Source organism: Geospiza fortis, unplaced genomic scaffold, assembly GCF_000277835.1.
Source record: "Geospiza fortis unplaced genomic scaffold, GeoFor_1.0 scaffold46, whole genome shotgun sequence".
Lineage (NCBI taxonomy): Eukaryota > Metazoa > Chordata > Aves > Passeriformes > Thraupidae > Geospiza > Geospiza fortis.
In genome coordinates this window covers 531420-551019 of record NW_005054586.1, presented here as the reverse complement: position 1 = coordinate 551019, position 19600 = coordinate 531420, and the positions used below count along the sequence as shown (strand labels likewise).

The following is a 19600-nucleotide window of genomic DNA, read 5'->3' as shown; positions in this document are numbered from 1 at the left end:
GGATGTAGTCTGCTGTCAGTTTCTTTCCACCCTCCTATCTTTTCCCTCTCTCCCCCCCGCACTCACGTTTGCTCTTAAATAAAAATCCATGCTATTGGCATTGGCATATTGTGTCCTTTACACCTTATTTGGGGCAGAGGCATCTCTGTAATCATTTTTAATAGTCGGATATTTAAAACCATGTGTGTCAATGCTGAGTGTAACCCTTTCTGTGAGTCCCACAACCCCACAGGGCAGTTTGGGGGTGCAAAGGGGGGACACTGTCACACCTCTGCTGCTGTGCATGCTCACAGTAGCTGGGGACAGTGACGACGAGAGTGTCACACACCCAGCACCAGGGCTGGGTTATTCCCAGCATTTGCCCAGCCAAGGAAGAAATGGAGAGACATGGTTTGGCTATAGATGGATAATGATAATTGGCTCTCGCAATTTAGGGATAACTATTGTATGAATATTAAGAAAAGCTTTAGTGATGTATAGTTATGTTATTGCAGTTTAGATGCCCTCTCTTCTCCCCATAGTTCCCTTTCCCCCCTGTGTTGTTGCCATCAGACAGCCTGGGCTGTCTAGGACAGGCACAAAGAAGCTGCACACGTGTCCCTTGCACGGGGCAGTTGGGAATGGCAAAGCTTGGTGCTTAGGGGGTGAGGCATGGCAACACCTGACCCTCAATGCAGTTACAAGAAAGCAGTCTGCACTGATAAATGGCAAAGAAGAGCTGCCTGACAGACTTTGGGAGGGGCCAGGGCTGGCTGATGCAACCCCCAGGGGTATAAAACACTGAGCACCCATCTTGAAGATGAACTGGCCACGTGGTATGCACAAGGGGCAGTTCCCAGCGCTGTGAATTTTCCCTTATGTAGTCCTTTGCTGTATTTTTGTCAAAGTTTAGTAAACCTTTTTGAATTTTCAAAGTGAGCAGTTGTTTCTCACGGTTTCGGGTCAAAACAAACATCAGCACAAAGCAAATCACCCTTTAATCCATGTTGCAAGTCATTGTGGTCTCAAATCATCCCCACCCTCCCCAGTCATTGCTTTTTTTGTGGGTTTCCCTGACGGATCTGCAAGACTTTGCACTCATGGTGGGGAAAAAACAATTCATTCACATCTTAGGTTACATATATAGAAAAGGAAGAGAATTTAACAAAGTGGTTGTTCTGGGCTGCAGAAAAATGGCTTGAGGGGCACCAGGTGGGTCTGAAGTGGAGAGGCAGCCAGGGGTCACTGCATCCCTCCCTGCCTTTCCTCCTCACTGCTTTGGCAAAACCACAGGGGAACCCCCACCCTTCTCTGTCCCACAGCACTGTGGAGCAGAGAAGAGGATGACAAGGACAAGCCAGTGACAAACCCAAGGGGAGCTTGGCTGGACCTTCCCCACCCTGCATCCCAGAAAGGCTACAATGGCCTGGTACCCACCTCTCCCAAATCCCCCTGGGAGGCTGCTGGAGAGCCCAAATCCCCAAGATGCCTCCACTCCCACCAACTCCAACTCCCACCGAGACCTTTCAATGCTGCGGAGCTTCTTGACGTGCTTGGTAACATCTTTTCCAAAGATTTGGATGGTCTCCTGAGGAGATGGAGAGCACAGGAAGAAAAGAGGCTCAGGCTGGCAGAGATGATGCAAGGGACTAAACAGCAGCATGACAAGGGTGGTCCAACACAGGAGATGAGGAGACCTCGCTGTTTTGTTGAGAAACAGCAGTTCAGTGCCTGTGAGGCAGCAGCTCCACCTGCAAGAGGCTGCCCCAAGCACATGGATGTGCCAGCAAGCACTCTCCTTCCTTGGACCCCAGGAGCCCGCAGGCCTCCCCAGTGGCACAGCTGCATCTCCCTCAAAGGCTTCTCATGGAACAAGAAGTCCAAACCACTCAATCTTAGACTGCCTGACAGCACTGGAAGACAAAATCCTGAGAGACCAGGGAGCACGGGGCACCACTGGCAGGTATGAGAAGAGCTCACAGCTGCTGGTGGCTTTCCAAGACAGGGCTCCTGGTTCGCAGTGAGCTCCAAACCAGGCTGCCCACACGGGATGGTGTGGCTGCACCCCTGGCAGACCCCTTGCTCCTCCACAGGAGCCGGGCACCCCTCAGGTCCTGCAGCCCTCACACCTCACCTTGAGCTGGATCTCACAGGCACAGAGGGGCTGCCCAGCTGAGAGGGGAGCTGATGGGCAGCCAGGGCCCTGCCCGGAGCACAGGGGCGCTCCTGCACCCACCTTCACAGGGAGAGCTGCTGAGCACCTTGGAACTGAGCCTGGTGAGGAGCAGGGTGCTCCAGGGTGGTTCTCAGCGGGGCAAGGCAGAGCGCCTGGCTGCTGGGGAAGGGGTGCTGCAGCAGCATCCCTCAGGAAGGTGCTCTCGTGCCTGAAAAGGCTGTTTCCATACTGGCACTCGGACAGCACAACGCAGTCCATCTGGTGGGCACTGGGATCCGTGCTGGAGCCCAGGTGGAGCCCGCTGTGGTGCGCTGGCCCTGCCCCATGGCTCCTCTGCGGAGCTGCCCCAGCCTGCGGGAGCCACAGCTGTGAGAACCACTTGTCCTCTTGGAGCACTGCCTGCTCCCCCTCCCAGGAAAAGCTGGGCTCTGCATGGCCTACCAGGGGCTGTTTGGGGAAGCCACCATGCCCTGGCAGCTGCCTGGCTCCTAAGGGGGCAGGCAGAGCAACCTCCACATCCCCAGGGAACAGGGACTCGTGCAAGCCCTGGGCAGGGCAAGGAAAACATTGGGAGGGGGTTGGCAACCACAGCCCAGCCCCTGGGGGATTCTCAGGATGGCCACCTGGCAGAGTCTGGGACTCCAGGTATGCTCCTGCAGCTTCCAGCTGTTTTGGAGCTACGGCCAGCGAAGCCTCTGATGGGCAACTGGCTGGGTTTGCCTGGAGGGGGACATTGTGGCACAGAGTCCCCAACGTGTTTGAGTGCACCGGGGGTGAGCCCACCAGCTGGCACCCAGGCTGGCTCTGAGCAGGTTGAAGAGTGTTATCTACAGGAGCAGAGAGGGTGGCTTCTGCCTGAAGTGCTTGGTTTTCCAGCTGAAGTGCTGCAGAGGATTTGCTGCTGGAGATGGGGACACCCAGCACAGTCCCTGCCACCGGCCCAGCTGGGTGAAACGGGACCTGCTGCTCTGGCTGGGCAAAGCTGCCCTCAGAGGGAGCAGAGCCCACAGCCTCCTGGCCTCCCCATGTGCCTGCTGCCTGGGGCTCTGCTGGGAATGCTGAACCAGCTGCCCAGCAGCGCTGGAAGTGAGCCACAGCAGTGTTTTCCTCATGGCACTGTGGGAACTCCAGGCTCTTTCCAGCACCCTGCCTGAGCAGCATCTGCTCCGCACAGGATGTCACCTTGGTGCCCAGCCTCTGGCCAAGCCCCTGAGCTGGTGGCTCCTGCTCTGCCCCCAGGCTGAGCAGAGCCTCCTCCCACTGCTGCAGCCCTGTGCTGCCCACGTTTAGGCTCTGGCAGACGTTTCCATGCACCTCATTCTTCTCAAAGAGGGCTTCGATGACCACCAGGAGGGAGTTGCTCTCCTCCTTGACTCTGCTGACGTCCTCATTCCGGGTCAGCCCATCAGGCTCAGGGATGAAACCTGGCAGGGAGAACTGAGGCACGTTATCCACATGGGAATTGTATATGGATGCATCCTGCTTCATCATGGCCCCAAGGAGAGAGTTGGGGGCTACCAAGTGCTGCTCTGAGTTGGAGTTTGCTTGCACCTGCAACTTCTCCTTGGCTTGGAATGAGTCCAAGAACCCAGGAAGGGTATTCCCATACAAGACTGCTTCCCCCGTGGCAAAGCTGAAAGGCAGCTGCAGGTTTCTCTTCTGGAGATGTTCCTCCCCTTCTTCATTCCTTCGGTGTGGAGGCAAAAAGGGATGGAAACAGCATGAGCAGCTCCTCCAGGTCAGGCAAAACCCCTCTTGTGACAGCAAGGGGGGGAACTCACAGCCCTGCCCTGGCTTTTCTAGAGGAAAAGGGGGCTGGATTGGGCTGGCTACAAGAGGGCTCTGGGGAGCCCACAGGGAGGTCTGCATGGCTCAGGGAAGGGCGGCTGCTCCCAGGCAGGAGCATGTCCACAACCACCCCCTCAGAGCCGTTTCAATCACACTACAGGAGGACAAATGCTGCAGAGTGCCAACCTCCCCTACCCTTTCCTCCACCTTCACGGCCTCTGCGTGCCTCTGCAGCTGAAGGGGGCCAGCAATACTCACGACAGGGCTCGCTGGCGGGCGATGATGCAGTCGGGCCTGTCCCCTTTGTACACCAGCCGGGCGTTGGCCTGCACCCACACCCAGCTGCCCCTCTTGGTCAGCAGCCGGAACACTGTCAGCCCGCTCTCCCCCGTCTTCATCACTGGGGCAGGGACACAAAAGAAGTGCCACAGACAGAGATCCTCCATGGAGGCACACAAATGACACGTGCAAGATGCCACGAGGTTGAGTATCGCCTCATGGCCGTGCTACAGGGGCAGGAGATGCAGTGTGCTGTCTCTCTGCCAGCTCCCCAGGCTCATCCAGAAGGAAGAGCCTTTGTCAGAGCTACTCCAGCCCCAGGACAGACAGCACCAAGGAGCAATGGTACAGCCAGGCCAGAGCCTTGAGGGACCCCACAAACACCCCCCAAGAGCCCCCCAGCACTCACTTCTCACGTGGTGCTCTGCACAGTGCATCATGTCGGCCGCATGCACAAACTGGTACCCGGACCCCCTCCTGCACAGCTCCACCTCCGTGTATCCCAGGACAACCTTCCCCCTGGAAAGAGCACAGGAATGCAGTGACACTGGGGATGCATCCCCCACAGTTGCACCCCACTGGCCAGACCCCACTTTGGGTGGTGCAATGCTCCAGCCCGGGCTGAGCTGCATCCCCTGTTCCACAAACCACCCAAATCACAGCAGACAAGAAGTGCTGGTGCCCCGTTAATCTGCTCCTCGTGTTACTGCAGTAACACGGGCCTGCAGTAGAGGGACAAATACATCACGCCATGGGAGCTGGGTCAGGTGTTCCTTGTCCCCACCAGGTCTAGTTTTCTGTCCAGCACCAGGATTTTGCCACAGGGAAAGTGAGAGTTGCCTTACCGAGAATCACAGGCCATGGGAGTGAAGTCCAGCTTGTGCTTTGTCTGGAAGATCAGCGTTTTGGTCCGGAGCTCCAGGATGGAGAGAGGCTGGAGGAGCGTGGCAATGGCAAAGAGAGCAACTGGGGACTTGTCTGCTGGTGACTTTTGCTGCCCAAGAAGGAACTTCAGGCGCCCACGGAAATTCAAGGCCTTACATGGATTAGAAAAATGTGGGTGTGAAGCAAACAGGGTGGTGGGAACTGGCTGTGCTCTGGGACACAAGTGGCTCTGGGGCAACACCCTGCAGGCACAGGAGGAGCAGAGGGGTGTTCCAGCATTACCAGGAATCCTGAGGAGTTATCCAGCAGGCAGCGGAAGCGGCAGGTGAAGCTCGTCTCCACAAAGGATTGCTCCTCAGCATGGAGGCGCTGCGAGCCGGCAAGCACTGGCTGCTCAGGGGGAAAAGCTGGAAAAGCAAAGGCAAAAGGAAGTTTTCCAAGCTGTGCTGCACACCCTGAGCTCATGGATCAGAGCTGCTCAAGTGAGCTGCTGCAGGATCAGCCTGGCACTCACTGTCAGCAGCATGCACCGGGGGCCCGTGCAGCTGGCGGCGGAAGGCGGCCCTGTCATCCGCATGGATCAGCTCGTACACGCTCTGGTAGATGAGATCCGACTGGAATGACAAAATAGAATAGTGTCTGCTCCTGGACAGCCTGGAAGAGGTGTCAGGAGGAGGACAGGGCAGAAGGTTTCCCTTCCTGAGTACTAAAAGTGCAGGATTGAGTGTGAAGAACACGCAAACTCCAGCTCCTGCCCCTGCCACAGGAGCTGCTGCCCTTTGGGAAGCTTTGCTCTCCATCTGCACCTCCTTCCCACACCAGGACTGCCATCCATCTGTTTCCGGCCAGGAAAACATGGTGCTCACCTGGTGGAAGCCCAGGTAGTCCTGCACGGTAGGGGAGATGTAGAAGATGTATCCATCTCCAGTCACGGCGATGACAAATCCATTGAGTGCCTGAAAGCAAAGGTTCAGCCCACACTTACTCTGCCCAGCTTCCATCCAGCTGCTGAACGATGAAATCCCCCAGCTGTTTCTTCAGCATCCTTCTTCCCCAACAAGGAACCCCACAAAGCAGGACAGCACTGGTAACCATGCAAGATTCAGTTCAGTGGAGTTTCTGATTCTCAGCACAAGCAATGATCCAAGCTGGACTGACCACTTCCTCCAAACCCTCCATGGAACCCCCTCTCACTGCAGGGCAGCTCCTGCATCAGGAGGGATCAGCTGAGGAGAGGTTTCATGGAGGATCTGGAGTCCTCCTTTCTAGCTGGGAATAGCTACACTGTCCTAAGGCTGTGCTTTGGACACGACCATCCTCGTGGGTCCCTTCCAGCTCTGGATATTCTATGATTCTGGTGACCATTTCAGGCTGATTTCCCCCAAAAGCAAAGCACTGCACTAGATAGTAACTCATGCCCCCTGCTCTTGACAGTGATATGTTTAATTTATTAGTGAATGGAAGGAGAGAAATGAGGGAAAGAACGCCCTAAATGGAAACCTAGCATACAGATCCAGCTTGCTGAGGGACTAGTCCCTTCCCTTTGTGTGCTGCAGCCCCCTGAGGGATCCCAAGTCAGAGATTTCTGCAAATCACAGTATATTAAAATGATCTTTGTGGGGAGGAAAACCAGCCACCAGACAGCTCAGCAGGGGGATTTCTGTCACAGTAACACCTCATCAGCTCTCCAGCTGCCTTCAATCACCCCAGCCTGTCAATGCTCTGATGTTGATGGCTCAACAAATTGCCATCCTATGGTCCAAGTGCAAAGCCCTGGGGCGTGCTTGGGAGCAGCTCCATGCTGGGGCTGGGGCAGCCACAGGCTCCCTGCTGGCATCCAGCTGCTCCTCTGTGACCATCACACTCACACACAGCTGGGACCGTGGGGGACCTCGTGTGCTCCAGGATTCACTGCCAAAAGCCACACTGAGCTCCCAGGAGTCACTGCCTCGCCAAAATCCCACATGGAGGCTCCTGCTGGGGGTCTGCTCCCACTGCCTGCTGCCTGGAGGGCTCTGCGGGAGCAGGGCTGAAGCGACCAAAGCCAGGCTCAAAGAGAGCCAAGCATCCATCTGCTGGTGTTTGGAGAGGCGGGAGAAGAGGACTGAAGGCCCAGAAAGCCTACAGGAGAGCTGGAGAGGGTGGCCAGAGAAGCTGTGGCTGCCTCTGGATCCCTGGAAGTGCCCAAGGCCAGGCTGGATGGGGCTTGGAGCAGCCTGGGACAGTGGCAGGTGTCCCTGCCCATGGCAGCTCCTCACAAGATGAGCTTTAAGGTCCCTTCCCACCCAAACCATTCTGGGGTTCTGTGAGAGCCCAGGCACAGGAGATGCCAAGAACATGGAATGGTAGAAGGTCTTGGCCAGACTTGCCCTGTAGCCCCAGTGAGCACGTTCCTCAGCTGATGTGCCCAGATGTTTGCTCAGCAGTCAGCCATTCCACGTGACCTTCCAAGCCAGGCCCTTCCAGCTCACATTTATAAATGGCAGCCCCAACCAGCAGCCCTGAGGGAGGCTGATTCACCAGCCCCTCGTGCTCTGAGCTTCACTGTCAGCTGTTTGATGAGACACACGTGGCCTTTCTACAAAGCACAGCTCTCGTTTCACACTGGTTTAGTCCACCACTGTTTTCCAACATCCAACTGCTCTTCTTTTCTCCCCCACAACCTACAAAGCTGGGCTTTTCCCACCCCAGGCAGGCTGTGAACTCATCCCTATGGAGATCACACAATGCCCCAGGTAGGGCAAGGAGTTCCTGAGGGATGTTTTGTCCCACAGCTCTCAACATTCTCCTCTTGCCCTTTGCTAAAGACAATGAACCAACCCAGCACCTTGGGAACAACTCAGGGATCACTCCTCACACCACCATATGACATCCCTGAACCTCCTGGTTGGGATGCAGCTTGTGTCCATGAGATGTAACATAATCAAAGGGGCAGCAAATTGCAGTGGGATGAGAGGAAACGTTGGGAATGGGGATCTGGACCCATCCCAGCCAGGCAGGGCCACTGGTCTCTGTCCCCAGGAACTCAGTGCCTGCAGGAATCACAGTGAAGCAGCTCTGGGCAAGGCAGGGTCTCCTCCCTCTCCACAGATGGGACCACAAGCTCCAGAGCAGCTTGGGCAGACCCCAAATGACCAAGGCATACCTGGAGCAGCAGCTCTCCCTCAGGAAACAGCTCCCTGTCACCCTGCAGCTCCGTCCATCTGTCCCCTCCTGGGGGTCTGGGCTGATCCACGCAGTTGCCAACGTTTGGAGCTGTAGCTGCAAGTGAGAAGGCAAGAAATCAGTGTGGAAGAGGCAAGCCAGGAGCCTCGTGCTCCTCCTCCCCACCCCAGGGCTGCTGATGCAGCTGCTGGGTGCCCGGGGCCCCAGCGTGGAGGAAGGAGTGACCATCACTGGGAACTGGCACAGAGCCATGCCCAGCTTGCCCGAGCCTCCCTCCAAGAGATTCTTTCTCCTGCTTGATCTCATTTCTGGGAAGCCTCACTGCTGCCAGGGTGTGAGGCAGAGATGCAAAGGACAGAGGGGGGCTGAGTGCTTCTGGGCTGCCCAGGCTGGAGAACACCACCCAGCACAGCCAGGAGGCTCCTGGTTAGAGCCTGCCAGAGCTGGAGTTGGCTTTAAGCCACCCCACTGGGGTGCTCTGTGTGCTCTGCTGCCCTGCAGGGTTAGAGAACGACAGCAACAAACCTTCCCAAAGCACCCACACCTGTTTTCTCCCTCCCACCTTTGGCTGCCTGGAAGCAGATCAAGAGCTGGTGGCCATGGCACTCCCCGTTGTCGCAGACACGTTTTATGAAAAATCCTTTCCTTAGGATTTTCCCTCCTGAGAAGCTGAGAGGCCTCAGGAACAAAATGTAAACAGTGGTTATCTGCTGCTGTGCAATGCAACAGGTGGATCTTTGATTGGCCCATGTTGGTTGTTTCTAATTAATGGTCAATCACAGCCCAGCTGTCTCAGACAGAGAGCCCAGCCACAAACCTTTATTATCATTCTTTCTTTCTTTTTCTATTCTTAGCTGGCCTTCTGATGAAACCCTTTCTTCTATTCTTTTAGTATAGTTTTAATGTAATATATATCATAAAATAATAAATCAAGCCTTCTGAAACACGGAGTCAGATCCTCGTCTCTTCCCTCATCCTAAGACCCCTGTGAACATGGTCACACCCCGTGACACCTGAGAGCTCCCAGGAGTTGCTGCCAGGAGCTCCCCAGGCTGATTCAGGAGCTGCCTCATGCTTCAGCACTGGATGCCTTCGAGGCAGCACCCCTGGGTGCAGCCAGCATGAAAGCTCCTGCTGCCCTGCTCGTGGGACCTCAGAGGACTCCCACAGAGCCAGCTGTTCAGGGAACAGGAATGAGCACAGAGGCTCTCAGGGACGTCTCCAGCATGATCCTTTATCTGCTGATTATCACTGAAAAAAACCTCAATCCAAGCTCAGCTGCCGGCAAAAGGATGATTTTCAAGGCAGGTTTTCGTGCCAGCTCACTCCAAAAAGAAAAAAGAGGAAATCACAGAAAAGCTCAAAGCAGCTCCTGTGTTGGAACCAACCCACCTCTGCCACCACCAGCAGCTCGTGCAGCCCCCTGAGGTGTGACTGAGCTCACATACCCTGTGTAATCCACATTCCAGCAGAGAGCACTGCCTGCCCAGCTCAGCCCTGGGTGTCAGATGGTGCTGGATCCAAAGGGAAAAGATCTCCTGAATGCTGGATATGAGGAGGAACCTCAAACCATCCCAAGTCTGACCATACATTTAGTTTTCTCCATGGCAGAAGCTCTCACTTCACCACTGAAATGCTTTAAAGGTTTGCTTGGTTTCTTCCCTGGTAACACCAAGTTCAAAGCCAAAATAATTCGGAATCTAAAGAAGTTTCACGTGCAACTGCTGATCTGGGACATTTTGCTGTGCAGCAAACATGATGCACTGGCATGTTTGAATTCAAATCTAATTTGGAATCAAAGCATCCCTGGGATGTATTTACACCTGGAGCCTGAGTGCCAACAAGCACCCACCCATGGAGGCTTTCATCATCCAGGGCATGGATACAGCAGGGTCAGGGTAACCAGCTGCAGGTCTTGCACAAGGTGACACAAATAGCAGTGCAGAGGGTGCTCTGGAGCAGAGTCAGCCTCCATCTCCACTGCTGCCAGAGCTGGGATATCTCCTGCTCCCTCCAACCTTCAGCACTCCTTGGAGATGCTCAGGCAGCATCTCCACCTTGTCCATCAGCCACGGCTTCTGCTCTTTTCCCTCCTGTGCTGACAGACCTGCCTGCTCAGGGGATGTGAGACCTCTGGGAAAGGCTGGGGAAGACGAGATTCAACAGAATCTTTGCTTGGAGACACCAGGCAAAAAGCTTCCTCACATGATTGCAGTGTGATCCCCAAGGAAAAAAATCCCATCTGGACCACATGGCTTCAATTTGCACTTTATGGAGCCTAATAGTTTCAAAATGAAACATCGATTCTCATTTAAAATTTGTTTTCTTTTGAAGGGCTGACTCCTCTCTAAAGCATTGAAATGAGGCAGGCTGGCAGGGGATTTCAAAAAGAAACAAGGTCTTCCAAAATAAAGCTCCAAAAGGGCACAGAACTTTTTTGAGAGCATGCACATCCTGAGAGCATCTGGTCTCCAGCTCTCTCCCAGTGTCCACCAGCAGCATGTGCAGGGAAAGCTGGGGAGAGTGCTGTGACTTTCAGAATCCAGCAGGAAATACCCATTTTGGGCTTTCCAGCAAAATTTCTTCACCTCTCCCACTGATCTTAGCAAGGGGCTTTCAATCTCCCACCAAAGGTGCTCACTTCCCCTTCTCTCAAACACAGAGCAGTCAATTTCTGCACAGCTGAGCTCAAAAATCCTCCAGAATCTGTCTCCCATGGGACACACCTGACCCATGGAGAGGGGAGAAGGTCTGGAGCGTGGAGAGAGGGGAGGAAACTCAAAGAGATGTTGTGTGCCACCAAAGTGCTGGTGGTGTGGAGCAGCTGGTGCTCACACCCAGCCCAGTCCTCACCATCCACAGCCAGGGGCCCTGTTGTTCCTGTGGCTCTCCTCCTCCAAACAGGTCTCTCAACTCATCCTCACTCAAACTGCCAAGAACCATCAGGATTGGGAGCAATCCCAAGAGAAATCCAAGCATTTCCAGGTAGAGGACTCCAGGCCCATGCAACCACCAAGGGTTACAGAGGCTATTCCCAGTCACTTTTTGACTTGGAAGGGAAAACCCAACATTTCAACCATATCCCAGCTCATTTACAGCACAGGAAACGTCATGTGAGGGAGGGGTCACTCCTGAAACAGCCCCGTGCTTGAGACAAGATGGGGAGATGCCACCCTCTGGAATCCCACCCAGAGCCATGGATCCCCCAGCCTGCTGCAGCCAGGTCTGCAAGGGAACAAGGGCTAAGATGGACTGGAAACAGAGGCTGGCAGGAGGAAGAGACCCCCACTGGGTGCCAGGCAGCACAAAGCAGGTGACAAGCTGTATTAAGAGCTGGCTAATTTATCCCATTTAACACACTCCTAATGGAGCAGTTCAGACTCCCACACAAAGCAGCTGAGACCATGAATTAATGGGATTAAAGGAAACGGGTCCAACGTGTACCCAATCTATAACATACCCACAACAACAAAACTAACTGGGTAAAAGGACAATTCACTTTTGCTGTTTGTGCCCAGTTTTTCCAATCTCCTGCTTTCTGTCTTGGACAATTAATGGGAATTAACACATGGATGTGGTGCTTAGGGACGTGGGTTAGTGGTCGGCTTTGCAGTGCTGGGTTAATGCTTGGACTTGATGATTGCAGAGGTCTTTTCCAAGCTCAATGATTCCATAATTCTATGAAAAAGACCATGGCAAAAGCCATCTGCATTACCAGGTAAGTGCCAGGCATCTGCTGGGGCAGTGTGGTCATCACTTGCATTTTCAAAGTGCTGTAACAGAGGCTGTGTGTAATTTTTAAGACAATAGGGGAAACCCAGCTCTGTTCCAAACCCCAACACCAGCCAGAGCACTGCAGGTTTCCTGCTGCTGGTGTGATCCCCAAGGACTGCAAGGTTTTCACTCAGCCAGGGAAGATGCCAGACAGGATGAATAGAGCTTCCAGCACCAATGAATCAGGATGTGCCCCATACATCCACAAGAGCACCCCCTCCACGGGTTGGCTTTCTTGCCTCTGCTAGGAGGTTCCTAAGCCCTGCAATGGAGGAAAAACTTCCAGCAGGAGAGAGAAAGGGGGAGAAAGGGGGAGAAAGGGGGAGAAAGGGGGAGAAGCAAAGTCATCTAACCTCTTAGCTTTTTTGCCCATCACATTCCCAAAGAAAAACATGACAAGGCAGCCATGGAGGCTAAAACACATCCCTCGCCTCTGTTACAGATTTGGTGCTGAAAATAAAAGGTTATTGGTAACACCCCAGAGCCGATCTGCTCTCTCACACTGGGTTACACTGGGTGGAGTTGACAAGCTTCACCCACAGCAAACACTTTGAACAGGATCCAGAGGTGCCTGGCATCCAAATCCCAGGAGCTCCCAGCCCTTCCAGCAACACCGAGCCACGCACAACCATTTTCATCTTGGATCCGATCCCAAACCCTTTCAAATTAGCACCAACCTTTGCCCCAGCTGTTGGGCAAAGGCACGGTGCCAAGCAGAGCAGGCTCATGCCAACCAAGTGGAACAGACAAATGCCAAACCCACAGATTAGAAACTCTATGGAAAAGTCACTCGGTGTTTTCTGAGGAGCACAGAAATGCCCTGGGGAGCGCTGGCATCCCCAAGTCCACACCAGCCTCTCCAACCTGCTGCTGCACACCTTCATCCCACACAGTCCTGCAGAATCTTGCCCAGGGACAGATTTGAGCTTGACTCCTTTCACTGCCTCAGTTACTTCAGGCCCAGACCCCTGCAGCTCTGGCCCAACAGCCAGCTCTGGTAACAACAAACAGAGGAGATGAATAAAAAAGCTAATTCAGTGCTGATTGCAGTGAGATTACCCAGGGAGACCTGCTGCCAGCTGCCCTGCAGCAGAGCACTGGGGAGGGGGACTGGTGAGACCAGCTCCAGAGGTGGGAAAGGACCTGGTGAGGCCCCCTGAGCCCAGCCCCTGCTCCAGCCAGGTGAGCTGCATGGGGAGGCAGCCCACTGCTCACTGGGAGGATTAGATATCTCAAGCTTTGCCAGACTCCAGAGCGTGGTCTCACACCAGGACAGGGTTTTCCATGGGTTCTGAAAGAGATTGGGTTAGGTTGGATGTTGGGAAAGAATTCTTCCCTGTAAGGGTGGTGAGGCCCTGGCACAGATGGCACCCAGAGCAGCTGTGGGTTCTCCATCCCTGGAAGAGTTTCAGGCCAGGCTGGACAGGGCTTGGAGCACCCTGGGATGGTGGGAGGCGTCCCTGCCCATGGCAGGGGGTGGAATGGGATGAACTTCCTTCCAACCCAGACCAGTGTGGGACTCTGTGATCCTCTCTTCTCCTAGGAAGAAGGCATGGCAGCACATTTCCTAATCACACCCTCTCCACCTCAAAGAGCATTTTAAGCCCCATTTTCTTGCTCACCCTTGCCAGAGCCACATCTGCAATCCCAACATCTGCTTCCTTTGCTACAGGAACCGTACAGGAAACGAACCCCAGCACAGCTCTCCAGCTAGCTGGAGCTTTACCAAGCCACTGAAATCCATCCAAGCTTTTATGAGATCTCCCTCTTTGCAGCAAGTGGGGCTCCTAGCACACCACAGAGAGGCCAGAGCATCGTGGCAGTCGACAGCAGAGACACCAGCTTTTCTCCTTGGGCGCCTGCTCTCAAAGAGATGGCATCAGCAAAGTCACTCCAGATTTGTCTGGGAGGCTGTCACACACAGGTCCAAGTAGCAACCACTGCAAATTGCTTTGCAGACAGAGCTCAGCACAAACGTGGCAGTGAGGTTCAGCCGTTGTTTACACGAGTGACAAAACCTTTCAGGTGCCCTTGAGGCAGGCAGTGATAGCACCAGAGCTGTCACTACTACCCAGCACTGCTCCCAGGCTGGGCAAAGCTTGGGCACACCAAGCCCTGAGCCCCCTGATTTTGTGCAGGGAAGGCTGAGATCCCAGGCAGCAGAGAGCTGTGCAACACCTGCAGTGTTTGCCCTGGGGCACAGGGTAGTTACAGTGTGCACACCCTGAATCAGCCCCTGGAGGCAGGGAAGGAGCTCCCAGAGCTTCCCTCTCGAAGCCTGAGGCTTAGCATTTCCAGCCAACTACTAATTACTCTGGTTTCTCGTTAAAGCACAGACAGAGGAGAATATTTAATAGCAAAGCAGACTCAAAGGATGATGCAGTGAGTCACTACCCTGCAGTGGAAACCAGGATTCCACGTAGATGCCAAGTCCCTTTCCTCGTATCCCCTGTGGAAGCAGGCACTGATACCAGCACCCAAACCTACCTCTGTTGTGGTGGGTTGTCCTCTGCTCTGTCCCACCCTAAACACTGCCCCAGGCTCCTACACCCCATTAAACAGGTCTGTTCCCAAGCCAGAGGCACACAGCACCCACACCTCAGAAATACCAGAGAAAGTGAAGAAGGGCTGGAAGCCCCTTCTCAGATTTCTCCTGGTGTTAGCAGCCAGACAAGATGCAGACAACACCGGGAAGCTCCACTCTAGGGCTGGAGAAACGCAGCACAAGGGAAAAAGGAGCCTCAGGGCATCACCCTGAGCCCACTGTGCAATTGGTGTCTCAATTGCCTGGAGATAAGGCAATTACCACTCTGTCAAAACATCCATCTCTCTCCTGCCTGGAGATAAGGCCAGGCTTGGGCTGTGGATGGGGAGAGGATAGGGATGCTCTTCAGATGATGCCATGCTCTCCCTGCTGCAGGAGAAGAGCCTGCACAGAGCACAGCACAGCAAACCTGGGGCAGAAAGCAGAGCACAAGGGGTGCCAGCATGTCGCCCCAAAGTGCCCAACAGGACACACCAGCAGCAGGCTGCTGGGACCAGCAGCTGCCATGGGTCTTCACCAGGCCCGCCTGAGACCCAGGCCAAGCCTGATGTATCTGGGATGATCTGAAGTCAAACAAGATGAACTTCAGGGCAGAGCAAGGGGAAGGAGCTGGAAATCACAGGCAAGTGGCCAGATGGGAATAATTGGCCTGGCAGAACGGGGCTCCAGAGCCCCTGCAATGCCAAAGGCTTTTCCAGAGCAGCTCTCTTGCTGGGAAGCACACGCTGAGCACATCCACTGGGAACCAGCTCCTGCTTGGAGGCACAGGTACCATCTGGAGAGTTTGGCACAGGAGTCTCCTCCTGGAGCCCAGCATCCCAGCTGGAGAGGGCCCTGGGAGAGCCCAGAGGAGTGGGCACGAGGGAAAAACCAAGGGAGCCAAATTTATCCAATCTGTGCCAGGGACAAGACACAATAGGAGCCTCTAAATAGAAAAAGCTGCTGCTGCCTTCCTGCCCCACATGCTCTGCCTTCCCGTGTCCAGCACCCATTCCATCAGGCCCAAGCCACTGCAGAGGGAACACATCCCTACCCACATGTGCTGGTGACCCCTGGGAATGTGGTGACTGCCCCCAGCCAGGCTCTGCACCATATGTAATGTTAAAATTTATTAAACACACTCTAACTGTGATAAAAATAATAAAGGCTTGAGGAAGAATAAGGAGGGAGAAGGAATACGGAATAAATATAAGAATACCAAATATGGAACAAATAAGGAAATACAGAACATGAAATATAATAAAAGGGAACATGTAATATGTATTATATAGTGAACATTCAGTTATTTAGTGAATTTAATTTTAAATTGCCATTCCAGTTGGATGAGGGCATTGTTGCAGTTCAACAAGACACACTGCTTTACCCACCTCTCTCTTCTTCTCCACAGGGCGCTGGGAGTGCGACACAGGAGGAATTTTGGACACAAAGGACATAAAGGCTGGCTGGTTTTTTGGACATAAAGGATGGCTGCTGATGAGATGGAGGAACTTTGCAGGAGGTCTCAGCTGCTGGGCAGGCCCCCAGGTGTCTCCCACCATCCATGGTGACATTTTCCTGCCAGTATCAACATCCAAGGGCCTGCTCCCATAACTCACCACCGTGCTTCCCTCAGGAAACACAACTTCCCATCCCAAAGCTTGGGGTGAAACACAAGCTGTGCAGTGGGGATTGCTCCCAGGGGCTTTTCCCCCCTCCCAGCACGGACACTCACCCCTCAGGTAGCTCTTCACCCTCAGGTAGCCCACGGCCAGGCGGAGGATGGAGAGTTTATCCAGCCTGGAGCGCACATCCTCGGGGAAGGGCAGCAGCCCCGCCAGCTCCCTCAGCTCCTGGTTCAGCCGCTCCCGGTGCCGCTTGGAGGGGTTGGACTTCACACCCTCGGCAGGGGGTGCTTTGGGGCTGCAGGAGGCAGAGGAGAGGTTAATCAAACTGGGATTGGCCAGCAGGCTCTTTTCAAACCCAGCACTGGCTTTGGTGCGGCCACAACAGTGAAATGGTTAAGATTTTTCCACACACACACACACACACACTGCTCCTCTTAGAAATCACAGAATCACAGAATGGTTTGGCTTGGAAGAGACCTTAAAGCCCATCTTGTTCCACCCCCTTCCACTATCCCAGGTTGCTCCAAGCCCTGTACAACGTGGCCTGGAACAATTCCAGGGATGGGGCAGAATGAGATGAGCTTTAAGGCCCCTTCCAACCCAAACCATTCTGGGATTCTACGACTTAAACAAAGGGATATCGCATAGGGTGGTTTAGGGCACAACACTGTGAAAAGAGCCTCTCTTAAAAAAAAAAAAAAAAGGAAAGTTTTGTTTTCTTCCAATATTCTGATTTCTGTGCCTTTCAGATGGGCATTTCCAAATTAAGCCAGCATTTGATGCCAAACTTAGGCCCTGGGTGCAACCCTCAGCCTGCAGAAGGAACAGTGTCCAGGAGAGCAGCCTGAAGCCTACACGAGGTCCCATCTCTGCGAGCTGCAGTTATTTCACCCACCCCAGCCAAAACCCCAGCACAGCAGTAAGAGCTCAGTTAATAACTTTAACAAGTCCTGGATGTCACCCCGTGTCCTTCATTTTTTAATGCCAATGTGAATTTCACAGCTCAAAGACAAACCCTTCAGCCCCCCCCAGATCTGTGTCTCACTCAGCTGCATCCCCTAACACGCAGCTCGTTTGGTTTGATGTAATTTGTGTAACCATAAACTCCCTCTCTGCAGGCAGCCTGGCTTCAGGAAGGAGCTTTGGATAACAGGATCTGCCAGTGTTTAGCAGCAATTTAAGCTCCCTCCTCTACCACCACTCTCCAATCTCATCTGGCAGGGCTGCTCGCGTATGTGACACGAGAGGAAACGAGCACTAAATGAAATGCACTCAAGTGCCTGTTGAATTTGCAGCTCAGGGAGAGACTGAGGGGTCTTTTAAGGCTGAATGGAAAACTGCAGCATTTCCCCAGGAAAGCTCAAGCCTGCTGGGTTGTAAGAGCTGCATCAGGAGGGATATCCCCTGTCACAGGGAGGCTGGCACAACCCAGCTCCAAACTAGTCCACACAAGCTGGGTAAAACACACTGGCACCAGGGCTTTTAGAAAGCTGAAACACTTTTGAAATCACAGTCACACACCAGGAAGGAGAAAAATTAAAATCGGTTTCCTTTGATTAAAAAAAAAAAAAGGGGGTGAAGAAAATTTGTCTGAAATAATTTGTCTGAGATTCCTCAGATATCCTTTAAAGTCTTCTGGCCACTCACCATCCAAATCCAGCTCCAAACAGACAGAAAGAAGAGAGAGAAAATGAGACTGGAGATGAGCACAGCAGCGGGTAAAACACTGAGGTGTAACAGAACCACTGGGATAGCCTGGCCAAACACTGAAAATCCTCTGGCTGAGGCACACAGGGTGACACAGCCAGCAGCAAGTCCCCCCAGGGCCCAAGGAGGACACCCCAACACGTCTGCTCCTGCACGTCCCAGCTGCAGCACGCAGGGTGCTCCACGGCCAGCCTTGAGAGGGGTAAGGAAAACGCCTCATGGACACAGGGCATCTTGCTCTAGACATTTCAAACCTGTTTAATTTCCCTTCCCTTTGCCCAGTGGTTAAGAAGCACAGTGTGCCAGGGGGTTCATGGTGAAGCCAATGGCCCCTGTGCCGAGGGAAAGCTCAGCTCCCAGCCCCAAAGGCTGTGCGGCTCCTGGGGTTTGTTTCATCCCAGCTGCTCTCTGAACGGGAGCCCAGTGGGAAGTGCATCCCTTCTGCAAGCTGGCAAGTACCAAGGGAGATTACTCCTGACAGTGGAACTTGCCCAAGCTCATCTAGTGCCTCCTCATTCTCAAGAACAGATTTTTGAAGTAAGTAAGAAGGAGAAGCCCCTGAGCCCACCCTCCCTGTCCCCTCCGGCTGGCTGCACATCCCACTGCTCTGCCTGGCTGCTCCCAGCAGGATCCTGCTCCAAGATCTGACCCAGCACAGAGAAAAAGAATCTCTTCCCATTCCCAAGGCTGACCTTGCAGAACCCAGGGAACGAGGGCCCTTCTACTCCAAAGAGACACCTTCTCCTGCACCCTGAGACACACAAATCCAGCCCAAACCCTCAGGCTGGTACGCCAGAGGGCTGGAATCACCACTCCGAGATGAACAGAAGACAGGTTTATGGCAAAACAACTATCCTTCATGTTTACACAACAAGACTCCCAATTAAATACCCAAGAGAGGCTCAGGGTCACCTCACCACAAGTTTACAGTATCGATGCTCCCTCCTTCATCCTGGGCTTGGACTCAGCTCATCCGTGTCCTTCCCCACAGCCTCCCAGAAACCTTTAGCTCCTATACATCTGGAAAAGCTGAGCTTAAACAGGTGGTGGGGCTTGGGAGCTGGGGAAGGCACGAGAGAGGCAGGAAACACCGGAGACACCGAGGGGGATGTTATGCAACAGCTACTGAGCAGCGTGGTAATTAATAATTACGGAATCGAGGTGCTTTGGTAATTACTAATTGCTGCACGTCTGATTTAGGCGGGCACCAAAACACAGCCCAGCCTGCAAATCACTCCCGAGAGCCTCAAACTCCGCGGCGAGCTTCCTCACGGACAGGCAGGACGAGCATCTTTGGGGTTTCTGCTCTCCCACCAGCGTGCCAGAGCCGAGAGCGCGTTAGCTCCAATTAACCCTGATTAAAACCCAGCAAATTACTAATTGCTGCACGTCTGATTTAGGCGGGCACCAAAACACAGCCCAGCCTGCAAATCACTCCCGAGAGCCTCAAACTCCGCGGCGAGCTTCCTCACGGACAGGCAGGACGAGCATCTTTGGGGTTTCTGCTCTCCCACCAGCGTGCCAGAGCCGAGAGCGCGTTAGCTCCAATTAACCCTGATTAAAACCCAGCAACCCAAGCGCGCTGCTGCCGCCTTTGGCTCCCTCAGAGCGGCTCCAGGCACTCCCCAGAGCCAGCCGGGCTCTCGCTGCCCGGTCCCATCACGCACCCACCTCTTGGGCACCGGCTTCCTCCTCTTC

At 53.9% G+C, this 19600-nt stretch overlaps 1 protein-coding gene across 1 annotated transcript in view; it reads right to left on the bottom strand.

Annotated features, from left to right (window-relative positions):
• Positions 1-2166: 2166 nt before the first annotated feature.
• Positions 2167-19600, bottom strand: part of LOC106632038 (aryl hydrocarbon receptor protein 1-like) — an 18928-nt gene continuing 1494 nt past the window's right edge. The window contains 11 exon segments of the mRNA XM_014310789.2: positions 2167-2332; positions 2335-3842; positions 4202-4343; positions 4632-4741; positions 5068-5258; positions 5390-5514; positions 5622-5721; positions 5974-6063; positions 8253-8368; positions 16303-16490; positions 19574-19596. Of these exon segments, the coding sequence (XP_014166264.1) occupies positions 2286-2332; positions 2335-3842; positions 4202-4343; positions 4632-4741; positions 5068-5258; positions 5390-5514; positions 5622-5721; positions 5974-6063; positions 8253-8368; positions 16303-16490; positions 19574-19596 (2640 nt within the window). The 3' untranslated portion in view covers positions 2167-2285.